This window comes from Somniosus microcephalus, chromosome 17, assembly GCF_052327205.1.
Source record: "Somniosus microcephalus isolate GS21.2 chromosome 17, FLI_Smic_1.0, whole genome shotgun sequence".
Taxonomy (NCBI): Eukaryota; Metazoa; Chordata; class Chondrichthyes; order Squaliformes; family Somniosidae; genus Somniosus; species Somniosus microcephalus.
The window spans coordinates 60853923-60869915 of record NC_141003.1 but is presented as its reverse complement, the minus strand read 5'-3'; the positions used below and the strand labels follow the sequence as shown (position 1 = coordinate 60869915).

Sequence of the window (15993 nt, the reverse complement as noted above, 5' to 3'; positions counted from 1 at the left end):
CTAAAATGGCCTAGCAAGCCGCTCAGTTGTATTCAAGAAGGTGGCAATTAGGGATAGGCAATAAATGCTGGCCCCATATTGGGGCAGATGACCAAAAGCTTGGTCAAAGAGGTAGGTTTTAAGGAGTGTCTTAAAGGAGGAAAGAGAAGTAGAGAGGGGGAGAAGTTTAGGTAGGGAATTCCAGAGGTAGGGCCTTGGCAGTTGAAGACACTGCCTGCAATGGTGGAGCGATTAAAATCGGGGGTGCTGAAGAGGCCAGAATTGGAGGAGCGCAGATATCTGAGGGTTGTGTTGCTAGAGGAGATTACATAGATAGGGAGGGGCGAGGCCATGGAGGAATTTGAAAACAAGGATGAGAATTTTAAAATCTTGGCATTGCTTAACCAGGAGCATTGAGGTCATCGAGCACAGGGATGATGGGTTAATGGGACTTGGTGCCAGTTAGGACACAGGCAGCAGAATTTTGGATGACCTCAAATTTACAGAGGGTAAAACGTGGGAGGCCAGCCAGGATTGTGTTGGAATAGCCAAGTCTACTGGTAACAAAGGCATGGATGAGGATTTCAGCAGCAGATGAGCTGAAGCAGGGGTGGAGTTGAGTGCTGTTGCAGAGATGGAAATAGACAGTCTTAGTGATGGCGTGGATATGTGGTCGGAAGCTCATTTCAGGATGAAATATGACACCAAGGATGTGAACAGTCTAGTTCAGCCTCAGACTGCTGCCAGGAAGAGGGATGAAGTCGCTGGCTAGGAAACCGAGTTTGTGGCAGAGATCGAAGACAATGGCTTCGGCCGTCCCAATATTTAGTTGGAGGAAATTTCTGCTCATCCAGTACAGGATGTCGGACAAGCAGTCTGACAATTTAGCTACAGTGGAGGGGTCGAGAGAGGTGATGGTGAGGTAGAGCTGGATGTCATCAGCGTACATGTGGAAACTGAAGCTGTGCTTTCGGATGATTTGATTAGTTTATCAATTATCTCCTCCCTTTCTATCTTAAATGTCTATCTCTCTTTTTTGATCTCTTCTAATGTCATGCCCATTGTCCGCCGGGTTAGTCTCCCGGTTAAATACGGAAGCAAAGTAACTATTCAATATTTCTGCCATTTCGTTGTCATTACCTGTGAGTGTATCGTGTGTCCCTCTCAGTGGCCTTGGCCTGCACTCACTGCTTGCACCACCATGGGAAATAGACTGGTATGTTACAAGTCTTGCGTAGGCACACACTTTCAGTCCACAAACCTTCCCTATTATTGTCATGAGTTTTGAGTAATGCTTTTATGTCAACATATTTCTAAACATTTATCATCGGAATCCCAATGTAAACACTTGCCTGTCACTATGTAGCTGCAGACCTCCCGCCACTGGTGGTGCTGTGACACCTCATTCCAATCTCCTAGTTCCATCATTCCTTTTGCTTCCTCACCCTCTGCCACATTCTTTGCCCGTTTCCTTGGTCTCTGGCTACTCCCTCTCACACCACTTCCCACTCAACAGTGGCTTCTGGCCCCCTTCTTACTACCCCGCTTCCACAGACTTTTCCTGGAGTTAACCAGGAGACAGCTCTTGGAACTATGGGGGTGGGATTCCCTAAAGGGCTACCCCACGACTTTTTAACTGCCAACACTTGCCTGAAATAAAACTTTTAAGAATTCCCTTCCTGTTTTTCAAACATTTTCTTGTTTTACTCTGCAGCTAGAGAATATAAAGGAATATAATTTGGCAGGAAGGGAACATTTACCCAGCATTAATAGCTGTCTGGACTCTCAGCAGTGGAACAGCATTTTGGAGCCTTGCTGATTGACTGTTTAGGATTGTGTGTTCGACAAAAGTAACACTACAGTATTGTGTAAACCTGATCTGCATCTGTACCTTTCTTTCTCCCCCCCCAACCCCCTTCCCTTTTCCCTCCCCCTAGAGTATGGGTCCAGATCCACAGCCCTTCACGAAACTGAGATGGGAACAGGGAATCAAAGTGAATGATGCTGGTGTCTCGCAGCGCTACAGACCCTGTTTAGGGTGGGAGGTTGGATCTGATATTTACTGTAACTGGAGGAGTGATAACTGAACTCTTAACAGTTGGTTTGTCCTCTTTTCCAGGGAAATGGGGCAGCATTCGGGGCAGTGGGCGACTGAGTGCTTATTCCCTGAATTCAGACGTAGGGATCCGGCTTGCAGGCAAAGAAACATTGTCCTCACAGGTGAATGGGGGCCCGTCAGACTCTCACTACTTCAGGCAGCAGCGAGCCGGCCTGTACATTATCGGAGAGAAATCCCAGCTAAAGGTGAGAACAATCTCTTTAAACCCTTGAGACAGACTCCTGCATTTCTGATTCATCCCAGAATATTTCCAGATTATTGATCAGTGTGTGTGGGCCCCACCGTTGATACATTAACGGACCTGGCAGTCCAGTGTACACTGTAAATCCCAAAGCTTGCAATGCTTTAGGTTGATTCCAAACTTGGCATGATAATTTCACCAGGACCACAGGATGTGAGATAGAAAACTCTACGATCCAACATCTGTTTGCATTGGAGACCCAACCTGGAATCCAGTAAAAGTCCCTCTGTCAGGCAGTGTCGGCAATTGCACTGCCATATATTGGATCCTTGGAATCCAGTGTGAGATCGTGTCGCTTGATGCACCAGTTTGGAGGGGTGCTCCTGTTTCATATAGGTACAAGTAAACGAGGAGACTAGTTTCATACTGGTCTGCTGGGTGGATAGTGTGAGTGAAGTGTTGGTGTATTGATGGCTGAGGGTCTTTCAAAAGTTGTATAGTTGCGTGCTGGACTTGCAATGGTATACAGTATACGGATAACATCTAGTTCTTTGCCCAGGGGGCGAAACAAGATCCTCTACAGCAGTGGGAGGTTGTACCCATCGAGATATTTGATGTCCGACATGTGAAGACCAGCTTTAAGAAGTTGATGAAGGCGTGTGTGCCAAGCTCTACATCCACCGAACCCAACCTGTCCTACTACCGTTCATTGGAGGAATCAGACTGGCTCTCTCAGGTATTTCAGTTACATTCCCTCCTCCTACTATGATCGCACTCTCCACCTGCCCCATCCCCTCCCACTCTGACCCCTTCCCTCCCCTCACGTTCTGGACCTCCTCCCCTCGCGCCCCGGGCCCCCCTCGCGTCCCCCTCCCCCACCGCTCTGGACCCCCTTCGCCCCCCGCTCTGGACCCCCTTCTGACCACTATTTTCTGTTACTAGCTGCACAAGTTGCTCCAGGTTTCGGTGCTGGTTGTCGAGTTGTTGGACAACGGATCCTCGGTGATGATCAGTCTGGAGGATGGCTGGGATGTGACCACTCAGGTACCTGCCGTTAATTATCAAGCTGGGGTCTGTCCTCACAGCCTTAATAAAAGAAAAGGACTTTACCCAGTGATTACCAATACATATTGTGATTTTTATGTATTTGTAAGAGAAAGGAATATGTGTTTTTGCTGATTTTTGCTTTGAAGCCCCCTCCTGTCCTGGAACTGCTGACTGTTGTTGGGGTTCAGGATCCACAGTCACGGGTTGCCCACCTCCGTGTTTATAAACCCAGCATAGATTATCCTTTCATTGTCCCTTAGCTGTGATTCAGATTTGTTGATGGGGTAGATTGTGTGGGATGAGAAATGAGGTAAATTATGGGGAGGTACCTGTGGGGAGCAGTGTGAGGGTGGATACAATACTAACTGCTTACCTCTGCAGTTACTGTGGTAAATGTTTGGCCACTGGCAGTAACTATCTGACAGACTGAGAACGACTGTACCTTGCAGAATAGTGTCTCGGATGGACCTACAAGATCCCACGGCACTATTGGAAGAAGAGCCAGGAGAGTTATCCCTGATGTCCCGACCAATACTTACCCCTCAATCAGCACCTAAGACGGGATCTGGTCATTATCACATTTGTGGAAGCTTGTTGTGCACAAATTGGCTGCTGTGTTGTGGGAGCTTGCTGTGCACAAATTGGCTGCCATGTTTCCCATATTACAACTACACTTCAAAAGTCCTTCATTGGCTGTAAAGCGCGTTGAAACGGCCTGAGGACGTGAAAGGCGCTGTACAAATACAAATCTTTCTTTTCTTTAGATGCTGAAGAGGGAATTGACTTGCAATTATATAAAATCCATAAAAACATCCATAAAAATGCAAACCAAGGACTGGGGTTCATTTGTAGAGGAATAGAATTCAAAAGCAGAGAAGTTAAGTTAGACTTGTATAGAACCTTGGTTACACCACACTTGGAGTACCGTGAGTAGTTCTGGTCTCCATAATGGCCCAGAAATTCGGGTCGGGGGCTTCCCGCGGGTGTAAGCCCCCGACCTGCACTTACCTTGCGTGCCGGCCGTTGAGCTGTGGGCCCCCGTGGAATTCCGATCCTGGGCCTGCTTCAACTGCCGGCGCGCAGTGCTTGCGTATCCCAGGGGCGCAGTTAGTTTGATGCGTCCCCTGGGATCACGTGGGCCATGGGGAGCCAATTGGAGCCCATTCATAAGTTTGACAGGAAGAGCTGTCAAAACTATAAATACTACGGGCCCCAAAACATCACTAAATCTTCAAATAATTTTTTTTTTAAGTCACATTTTTTAAATAAACTATAAATTACATGAAATAACTATTTTAAACAATTTAAATTTTTGAAAAAAATAATTTTATTTTCTAACGGGGCTAAAAATAAACTTACCTTTCTTTAAAGTATTTAAAAATAATAAACCTGTGGAAAAAATGTTTTAATTTTAATTAATTCACCACTTACCTTGTAAAAAGCAGGCCTTGCGACTGCTTTTTAAATGTCTAACTCCTGCAGCTTACCCTCCCGGGAAAACCTGCAAAAAAAAACGTAAGTTCGATGCGCACGTGCAGCCTCTCCTGCGCACGCGTTCCACCTCTTAACCCCTGCTTTCAGGGGAACGGAAGTGCCGGTTTCCCGTGCATGCAGGAAACCAGCACTTCTATTGGGCCTACGCGTGAGTACCCCGTGCGTGCTCACCCGTGGAGACCCGAAGTTCATTATAAAAAGGATATAGAGGCACTGGAGAAGGTGCAGAAAAGATTTACTAGAATGATACCAAAACTGAGAGGTTATACGTATCAGGAAAGATTGAACAGGCTTGAAAAGAGAAGACTGAAGGATGACCTGATAGAAGTCTTCAAGGTTATGAAAGGGTTCGATAGGGTAAATGTAGAGAAGATGTTTCCACTTGTGGAGGAGTCCAAAACTAGGGCCAATAAATATAAGATAGTCACCAATAAATTCATTGGGGAATTCAGGAGAAACATCTTCACCCAGAGAGTGGTTAGAATGTGGAACTCGCTACCACAGGGAGTGGTTGAGACGAATAGCATAGATGCATTTAAGGGGAAGCTAGATAAACACATGAGGGAGAAAGGAATAGAAGGTTATGTTGATAGGATGAGATGAAGTAGGGTGGGAGGTGCTTGTCAATGACACCACTGAGGGCCATGGGATCAGCTAGCGTCCCATCCAAACTCCACTCCCTTCAGGGGGCCGTGGGATCAGCTAGTTTCCCTATGGATTTTTTGACTTGTTCTTGATTTCCCTCAAGGTGGTGTCTTTGGTGCAGTTGCTGTCTGACCAACATTACAGGACATTGGAGGGCTTCCGCCTTCTGGTGGAGAAGGAGTGGCTGTCATTTGGGCACCGTTTCAGCCATCGTGGTGCTCAGACATTGGCCAGTCAGAGCAGTGGCTTCACCCCAGTCTTCCTGCAGTTTCTGGACTGTGTACATCAGGTAGGTGCATAGTATTGTGGTCCCATGCTCTTCGGCCTTGTTCACTGCAAGGTGAGATCGCACTGTGCTGTGGCGTGTGCACCAGAGCAGGGGTGGAGTGGTGTTATTCACTGTGCTTTATGGTGGGTCTGTGGATGGGTCCATGGGTATACTTGTGCAGCGGAAGTGCTGAGTTGTCCCAACATTTTCGATCTGGATTTGCAGGTGTCTGCCCCATGTAGGTTGAAGCTCGCAGACCAGGGCCCTGCTCAGTGTTTCACACCAGAAACCCAACTCTCTGTGTTGGTGCATCTGTGTCACTGACGAGTTTAAGGGAGCATCTGCTCCATGAGGTATTGTGGGGTGTGGAGGCTGACAGTGAGTGGGGAAGGACATGTGGAATTTGGGCAGGCAGCTGAGGAGACCTGGAGATTGAAGATTATACTAACCACCTTAATGTTGTTGTTGATGTCAGTTTTCCAGGTTTCCTAGCTGTTGAACACAAACAAAATGAAGAGTGGTGCCAGATGAATCCTTAAGCCCCTCAAACAACCCACTGCGCAGGCAGTAATGTTGCCTAAATGTGACTCGCTGATCAGTTCAGATAGTATGACCGTTTACACAACCCATCGCCAATTAGCATATGCACAGGGTACTGAGTGAATTCATTAACTCCGCCTTGTCAGATCATCAAGGAAGAAATCAGACAACATCATGTAATAATCTCAGAATCGTAATTAGCATTTAAACCAGACATTAAATAAGTAACTATTTAGTAGATGGGGTTAACTGACAGAATGAATAATGGAGGTTACCAAAGCAGCTCCGATATATCTCCGTAATCCAGCATTAACTGGGCTACTGATCATCAATTTATAGTCAAGATCAATGTCTGAGATTGATATAAATTGATGAGATTAAGTTCCAATTCAATTCCTTGCATAGTTGACCCGTTACCAGCATTAGATAGCCAGACTATTGAACAGAGTATTCTGCATCCTCAGTTACCAAACTTTCCACATCTTATACGAACTCGCTGTTTAGAGCTGATGTGGTCGAGCTGTTTGTCTCGCCTTCCTAAATCACACACACACACATCTGTCTGTATCCAACCATATACATCTCTCTGTATCCAACCGTACAATCAACTTGTGTGAATAATCCCGTTACCGCTCCCTCTGTCCACCTGTACACCCTTGCTCTCTCTCTCTCCCCCGCCTTGCCCTCCCCCCTTCTCCCCCCAGCTTCCTGTCTTCCTCCTCCACTTCCCCCTCCATCCTCCACCCCCTCCCTCTCCCCCACTTCCTCTGCCCCTGTAAGTAGAGTAGGTTGTCTGCTTACCTCTCCTTTTTGTCCTTTTTAGATCCATTTGCAGTTCCCGATGGAGTTTGAGTTCAGCCTATACTACCTGAAATTCCTGGCATATCATTATGTGTCCAACCGCTTCCGAACCTTCCTGCTGGACTCTGACCACGAAAGGATCGAACTTGGTAAAACCACAACCGGCTGCTTCTCTTGTGTGTGGGGCTGGCTGGGGCAGTGTTTGTGATTCTGTGTGGGGTTTGTATGTGAGCGGGGGAGGGGAGTGTGTGTGAGCTGCTACCACTTTCTATTTAGTTTTCCTGGGGGCCAACGTCGTACTAGAGCATTCGGCTGGGTTCCGCACCAATGCTGCCGGAGACATCAATCTCTAACCCATCCCATCCACACACACCCCACCACGCGCACCCACACCCACACACACCCCACACCCCAAACACACAAACAGAAGGTTGTCTCCGTTCCATTCTTCCAGCGTTAAAGGCATCTCGATGGTCTTGCTTACCTTCCCCACCCCAGGTAGAACTATCATTGGTCATCAGAGATGTAGGTTTGAGCTGTCATGCGATGGACAGCAGGTGCCAGGAGCTCCTGGTGATGAACAGCAAATCAAGTAGAGTTCTGATTGTTCAGTTCAATTGGTAACATTGGTCTCTTAGGCTTTGAGTTCAAGCTGCACTCTGGAACTCAATGCAGGCTGACATGCTGAAGGAGTTCTGTTCTCTGGGTAACCTATTAAAAGTTGGAATGAGAAAACTGGGTTGGTTTTCTGGCAAGAGATTAAACATAGAAACATAGAAGATAGGAGTAGGCCATTCGGCCCCTCGAGCCTGCTCCGCCATTCAATGAGATCATGGCTGATCAAAACTGGTTCAAGAGCCTTATTCATCCCATTCTACCTTGTAGACAAGAACCTTTCTCTCAATTTCAAAAAAAAGGACTTGCATTTATATAGCGCCTTTCACAACCACCGGACGGTCTCAGTCTGAGGTGTGAAAGGACAATCTCCAATCCTCTATAGCACCGAATCATTACTCCTGGAGCCCTTCATCCCCTGTGTCTGGGGCTAGATTTGAACCGAGGTAAGCAGGTGAGATTAAACTAAATGTGAAGAAAAACACCAGTGCAGATTCCATGTCTAACATTCTATAATCCAAGGTGAAAGAATAGAGTCTGATCCACTATCCCACCCGGTCCCTCTTCATTTTGTAGCCAGCCATGATGGTAGTCCAGATGTAGTTTTACAGGAGTTCTGTCTGTATCCCACAGGATTGATGTATGAAGAGAAAGGGGAGAGGAAGAGCCAACACACATACAAGTCTGTGTGGGACTACATTGACCGGCTGAGTAAGAAAACGCCAATCTTCTTCAATTACTTGTATGCACCTGAGGATGGAGAGGTGAGGAGAAGATTCTGGCTATTTGCTGTAGAGGTGGGGGATTTCATCAAACAGGATTCCTAGTGGGTTTTGCTTCTATATACCCATTAACTTTTGATCTAACCATACTGACTGTTTCTATAACCCCACTGACTATTGGTCTAACCATGCTGACTGGCTCCATGTACATAGATCATTAAAATGTCATGAACGAGTACAAAAAATAATCAAAAAGGCTAACGGAATGCTGGCCTTTATATCTAGAGATATACAAGGGGGTAGAAGTCATGCTACAGCTATACAAAGCCCTGATTAGACCACACCTGGAGTACTGTGTTCAATTCTGGGCATCGCACCTTAGGAAGGATATATTGGCCTTGGAGTGAGTGCGGCGTGGATTCACCAGAATGATACCTGGACTCCAAGGGTTGAATTACGAGGAGAGATTACACAAACTAGGGTTGTATTCCCTGGAATTTAGAAGATTATGGGGTGATTTGATCGAAGTTTTCAAGAAATTAAGGGGAACTGATAGGGTAGATAGAGAGAAACTATTTCTGCTGGTTGGGGAATCTAGAACTTGAGCATACAGGAAACGCTCTTTTAACCGGCAAAATTCAGGAGTAGGTTCAGGTAAGCTTTACTTCATATTAGTGGCAGTTCCTGGATCTGTGGCTGTGTAACTGGGGTTCGTGCACTTGTTGCTAAGCAACAGGGATGCTTGGTCTGTGGCCGGAGTTCCTGCACATGTTGCTAAGCAACAGGGAAGCCTGGATTTGTTGTACAGAGCTCTCGTACCTTTTAACTATACCTCTCTGTAATCCGGACTTTTTGATAAACCGGCACCACGCCGGTCCCGTTGGTGCCGGATAATAAAGAGTTTCCTGTAGCCTAAAATTAGAGCCAAGTCTTTCATGAGTGAAGTTAGGACACAATTCTACAAAGGGTGGTAGAAGTTTGGAATTCTCTTCTGCAAATGGCAGTTGATGCTGGATCAGTTGTTAATTTTAAATCTGAGATTGATAATTTCTGTTAACCAAAGGTATTAGGGGATATGGGGCAAAGGCAGGTATATGGAGTTAGGTCACAGATCAGCCATAATCTCATTGAATGGCGGAACAGGCTTGAGGGGCTAAATGGCCTCCTCTTGTTCCCATGTTCCTGTAACCCCACTGATTATTGGTCTAATTGCATTGACAGTTTCTAAATCCCACTCACTCTATCCTCCTTCAGGTTCTGAGGCCATATGGTAACATTTCCAACTTGAAAGTCTGGGATTATTACACAAATGAGACGCTTTCTGAAGGGCCGTCATATGACTGGGAGCTGGTGTATGGTCGACGCGAACAGATGGATGATGGGGAAAGAACGGATACCATGGCTCCTCAGACACAGCGCAAGATTGTCTGGCCCTGCTATGACAACCAAAGCAAGATGGAGCCAGATGCTATCAGCAAACTGTTGGAGGTAAAGTCCATGTCTGAGGGTCATGTGGGCAGTGTCTGTGGGTCATGTGTGAGTCAGCGGGCAGCCAATTTCCTCCAGCTGCTATGTGCTGCTGTACCCTTGAGTCCATGAAAGTGCATACTATCAGCCCGTGATAGTGGTGTGTCTGATGTTTGGGCCCCACTCACAATGGGAGTGAGTCTGACAGTGGTGGGGGGGGGCCATGCATCTGATCACCTGTCCTTGTGTCCGACAGTGGGAGGGGCATGAGTCTGATCACCTGTCCTTGTGTCTGACAGTGGGGGGGCCATGAGTCTGATCACCTGTCCTTGTATCCGACAGTGGGGGGGCCATGAGTCTGATCACCTGTCCTTGTATCTGACAGTGGGGGGGCCATGAGTCTGATCACCTGTCCTTGTATCCGACAGTGGGGGGGCCATGAGTCTGACCACCTGTCCTTGTATCTGACAGTGGGGGGGCCATGAGTCTGATCACCTGTCCTTGTATCTGACAGTGGGGGGGCCATGAATCTGATCACCTGTCCTTGTATCTGACAGTGGGGGGGGGGGGGGCCATGAGTCTGATCACCTGTCCTTGTATCTGACTGGGGGGGCTATGAATCTGATCACCTGTCCTTGTATCTGACAGTGGGGGGGCTATGAATCTGATCACCTGTCCTTGTATCTGACAGTGGTGGGGCCATGAGTCTGATCACCTGTCCTTGTATCTGACAGTGGGGGGCCATGAGTCTGATCACCTGTCCTTGTATCTGACAGTGGGGGGGGGGGGGGGGCCATGAATCTGATCACCTGTCCTTGTGTCTGACAGTGGGAGGGGCATGAATCTAATCACCTGTCCTTGTATCCAACAGGAGATGCAGTTGCTGGAGTGTGAGCTGGGTCAAGTGCCGGACAAATGGAAGGAGACTTGGGACAAGATCAAAACATCCCAGCGGACGGAGAGCAAGCAGGAGGGTAAGGTAGGTCAGCACTCAGGCGCCAACACGTGTTCAGAGGATATGGACTGCCTTTATTGCCGATCCATAGTTGACCTTGAGGAAATGATGGTGAGCTGCAAATGCCTTGCCTCAGTGTTTGTGGCTTGCCAGGCTTGTGTTATACCCCCAGGTACTGCTGAGGTTCTGACTCTCAAATAAGAAAAGACAAGAATGTGGAGGCGCCAGCTCACCTGGCACAGACTGCAGTCGACAGCAGGTGTGGATTAGAGGAAGGTGCATGTCTAGAACAATATGTTGAGGAACCACCATGGGGACAGGCTATTTTAGATATAGTATTGTGTAATGAGACAGGGTTAATTAGTAATCTTATAGTAAAGGATTCTCGAGGGAAGATTGATCATAATATAGAATTTCACATTGAGTTTGAGAGTGACATTCTTAAATCTGAAATTAGAATCTTAAACTTAAAGCCAATTACATAAGTATGAGGGATGAGTTGGCTAAGGTAGATTAGGAAATTAGGTTAAAAGGTGTGACGGTAGATAAGCAGTGGCAAACATTTAAAGAAATATTCCAAAATTCTCAATGAATGTACATTCCATTGAGAAATTAAAAATCCATGGGAAAGGTGATCCATCTGTAGCTAACTAAATAAGTTAAGGATAGTATTAGATTAAAAGAAGAGGCTTATAATGTTGGAAAGAATAGTAGTAAGCCTGAGGATTGGGAGAGTTTTAGAAACCAGCAAAGGTTGATCAAAAAAATTGATAAAAAGGGAGAAAATAGAATGAGAGTAAATTAGTAAGAAATATATAAACAGATTGTAAGAGCTTCTACAAGTATGTAAAAAGGAAGAGAGCAGCAAACGTAAGCATTGGTCCCTAGAAGCTAAGACAGGAGAAATTATATTAGGGAACAAGGAAATGGCAGATATTTTGTATCTGCCTTCACAGTAGAAGACACAAAATGCATACCAAAAATAGTGGGGAAGCAAGGGGCTAATGAGAGTAAGGGACTTAAAGTAATTAACATCAGTAGAGGAAAAAGTACTTGAGAAACTAATGGGACTAAAAGCCAACAAATCCCCTGGACATGATGCCCTACATCCTAGGTTTCTAAAAGAGGTGGCTGCAGTGACAGTGGATGCATTGGCTGTGATCTTTCAAAATTCCCTAGCATCTGGAACAGCCCCAGTGGATTGGAAGGTAGCAAATGTAACCCCGCTATTCAAGAAAGGAGAGAGAAAACAGGGAACTGCAGGCCAGTTAGCCTGAAATCAGCTGTTGGGGAAAATGCTGGAATCCATTATTAAGGAAGTGGTAACAGGGCACTTAGAAAATCAGATTATGATTAGGCAGAGTCAGCACGGTTTTATGAAAGGAAAATCCTGTTTGAAAAATTTGAGTTTTTTGAGGATGTAACTAGCAGGGTAGATAAAGGGGAATAAGTGGATGTAGTATATTTGGATTTCCAAAAGGCATTCAATAAGGTACCAGATAAAAGGTTGTTACGCAAGATATGGGCTCATAGGGTAAGGGGTAATAAATTAGCATGGCTAGACGATTGGTTAACGGACAGGAAACAGAGAGTAGGAATAAACAGGTCATTTTCAGATTGGCAGGCTGTAACTAGTTGGGTGCTGCAAGGAATCAGTCCTTGGGCCTCAGCCATTTACAATCTATATTAATGACTTAGATGAAGGGACCGAGTGTAATGTATCCAAATTTGCTGACGATACAAAGCTAGGTGGGAAAGTAAGCTGTGAGGAGGACACAAAGAGCCTGCAAAGGGATATAGACAGGTAAAGTGAGTGGGAAATAAGGTGGCAGCTGGTGTATAATGTAGGGAAATGTGAGGTTATTTACTTTGGTAGAAAGAATAGGAAAACAATATTTTTTACATGGTGCGAAACTATTAAATGTTGGTGTTCAGAGAGATTTAGGTGTTCTAGTACAAAAAGAGAGTTGGCTGGCAGGTACAGTAAGCAATTAGGAAGGCAAATAGCATGTTGATCATATATTGTAAGGGGGTTGAAGTACAAGAGTAAGGAAGTCTTGCTACAATTGTACAGGGCTTTGGTGAGACCACATCTGGGGTACTATGCACAGTTTTGGTCTCCTTATCTAAGGAAGGATATACTTGTCTTAGAGGCGGTGCAACGAAGGTTCACTAGATTGATCCCTGGGATGAGAGGGTTGTCTTATGAGGAGAGATCGAGTAGAATGGGCCTATACTCTCTGGAGTTTAGAAGAATGAGAGGTGATCTCATTGAAACACATAAGATTCTGAGGAGGATTGACAGGGCAGATGCTGCGAGATTGTTTCTCCAGGCTGGAGAATCTCAAACATAGAAACATAGAAGATAGGAGCAGGAGTAGGCCGTTCAGCCCCTCGAGCCTGTTCCGCCATTTAATGAGATCATGGCTGATCATCCAAATTCAGTACCCTGTCCCTGCTTTCTCCCCATATCCCTTGATCCCTTTAGCCTTAAGAAATATAACTAACTCCTTCTTGAATATATTTAATAAGTTGGCCTCAACTGCCTTCTGTGGTAGAGAATTCCACAGGTTCACCACTCTCTGGGTGAATAAATTCCTCCTCATCTCAGTCCTAAATGGCTTACCCCTTATCCTTAGACTGTGACCCCCCCTGGTTCTGGACTCCCCTGCCATCGGGAACATCCTTCCTGCAGCTAGTCTGTCTAGTCCTGTTAGAATTTTATAAGTTTCAATGAGATCCCCTCTCATTCTTCTAAACTCTAGCGAATATAAGCCTAATCGACCCAATCTCTCTTCAAACGTCATTCCTGCCATCCCAGGTATCAGTCTGGTGAATCTCGCTACATTCCCTCCATGGCAAGAACATCCTTCCTCAGATAAGGCAACCAAAACTGCACACAATATTCAAGGTGTGGTCTCACCAAGGCCCTGTACAACTGCAGCAAGACATCCTTGCTCCTGTACTCAAATCCTCTCGCTATGAAGGCCAACATACCATTTGCCTTCTTAACCGCCTGCTGCACCTGCATGCTTAACTTCAGCGACTGGTGCACAAGGACACCCAGGTCTCGTTGCACTTCCCCTTTTCCAAATCTATTGCCGTTCAGATAATAACCTGTCTCCCTGTTTTTGCCACCAAAGTGGATAACCTTGCATTTAACCACATTATACTGCATCTGCCATGCAGATGCCCAATCACCCAACCTGTCCAAATCATACTGGAGTTTCTCTGCATCCTCCTCACAGCACACACGCCCACCCAGCTTTGTGTCGTCTGCAAACTTGGAGATATTACATCTAGTTCCCTCGTCTAGATCATTAATATATATTGTGAATAGCTGGGGTCCTAGGACCGATCCCTGCGGTACCCCACTAGTCACTGCCTGCCACTCGGAAAAAGACCCGTTTATTCCAACTGTTTGCTTCTGTCCGCCAACCAGTTCTCTATCCAAGTCAGTACCTTACCTCCCATCCCATGTGCTTTAACTTCGCACGCCAATCTCTTATGCGGGACTGTTAGATTCGAATTTTCGGAGCAAAACCAGACGGAGAGACGGAACTGCTGACAAAGTTAAAGTTTATTAGAAAACGGCTGGGAGGCCTTGTGCACAAGGGAGAGGAGGAAGCCTCCTCAGACTCGCACCTAGCTCTCTAGGGAGAAGCAGCGTACAAGCATTGATATACCTTTCAATAAGCAACGCCCACTGGTTACAAAAGTGGGCGTATGCATACAGACAACGCCACTACAGTTACTCTCTTATTGGTTGGTGTGATTAGTCACTCAATGTCGGGAGTCGCCCTGAAGTGTTCTTTGACATTAAACATAACACATAGTTTTTAGACATCTAGTTTCTTTGAGCAAGGTCGTACCAGACTCCATCTAATCTCTGCGAGCGAGGTCGTACCAGGCTTATCTTTCCCTCCCCATGCTGCTATACCTAACCAATACTTCATTAATTCTTGAGAAAAGCTTATATTACAATAAACAATGTCAGCTTTTGGTTGCAAGCAGACATTCCAAAGGGAGATAAGGTGTTTGAGGCAAAGATAGAAATGGCCGACTCCCTGTGAAGTTCAGTTTCCCTTATCTCTCAGAAAGCCAGCTGCATTAAACACTGCTTCTGTAACACTGATAACATTCCGAGATGTTTTGGGATCAGTAAAGACGGAGACCAAGAGTCTAGCACATATGCTGTGGTCTGCTATTTCTACAGTACTTAGTTAAAAAGGGTTAATATGATGGTCAAGTATCCCATCATGCTTTGCAGCTACCTAAATGTTACATGTACGCTTTTAATACATATATTTCTTAATAAGTGAAGTTAATCATCCTTTAAATATGATTTATAGTACTACAGCCCTCCCTACAGCTTTGGTTAATGTATTTAAAGACTGGAGGATTCAGGCTTTGGTTCACAGGCCTATTTTTGCAATCCAACAGGACCTTATCGAAAGCCTTCTGAAAGTCCAAATACACCACATCCACGGGTTCTCCCTTATCTATTCTACCAGTTACATCCTCAAAAAATTCCAGTAGATTAGTCAAGCATGATTTACCTTTTGTAAATCCATGTTGACTTTGTCCGATCCTGTCACTGTTTTCCAAGTGCTCTGCTATTACATCTTTTATAATGGACTCCAGCATTTTCCCCACTACCGATGTCAGGCTTACCGGTCTATAATTCCCCGTTTTCTCTCTACCACCTTTTTTTAAATAGTGGGGTTACATTAGCTACCCTCCAATCCATGGGAACTATTCCAGAGTCTATAGAATTTTGGAAGATGACCAGCAATGCACCTACTATTTCTAGGGCCACTTCCTTAAGTACCCTAGGATGTAGATTATCAGGCCCTGGGGATTTATCGGCCTTCAATGCCGACAATTTCCCTAACACCATTTCCCAACAAATACTGATTTATTTCAGTTCCTCCCTCTCATTAGACCCTATGTTCCCCGACATCTCTGGAAGGTTATTTGTGTCCTCCTTTGTGAAGACAGAACCAAAGTATGTATTTAATTGGTCAGCCATTTCTTTGTTCCCCGTTATAAATTCCCCTGATTCTGACTGCAAGGGACCTATGCGTGACTTCACCAATCTTTTTCTCTTCACATATCTATAGAAGCTTTTACAGTCAGTTTTTATGTTCCCTGCAAGCT

At 45.6% G+C, this 15993-nt stretch overlaps 1 protein-coding gene across 1 annotated transcript in view; it reads left to right on the top strand.

Moving 5' to 3' along the window:
• The window catches only part of sbf1 (SET binding factor 1), a 97305-nt gene that overhangs the window by 63381 nt on the left and 17931 nt on the right, over positions 1-15993 (top strand). Inside the window, exons 27-34 of the mRNA XM_086010941.1 lie at positions 2099-2283; positions 2839-3015; positions 3222-3323; positions 5569-5754; positions 7097-7223; positions 8323-8453; positions 9666-9899; positions 10750-10857. Of these exons, the coding sequence (XP_085867067.1) occupies positions 2099-2283; positions 2839-3015; positions 3222-3323; positions 5569-5754; positions 7097-7223; positions 8323-8453; positions 9666-9899; positions 10750-10857 (1250 nt within the window). The remainder of the gene's footprint in view (positions 1-2098; positions 2284-2838; positions 3016-3221; positions 3324-5568; positions 5755-7096; positions 7224-8322; positions 8454-9665; positions 9900-10749; positions 10858-15993) is intronic.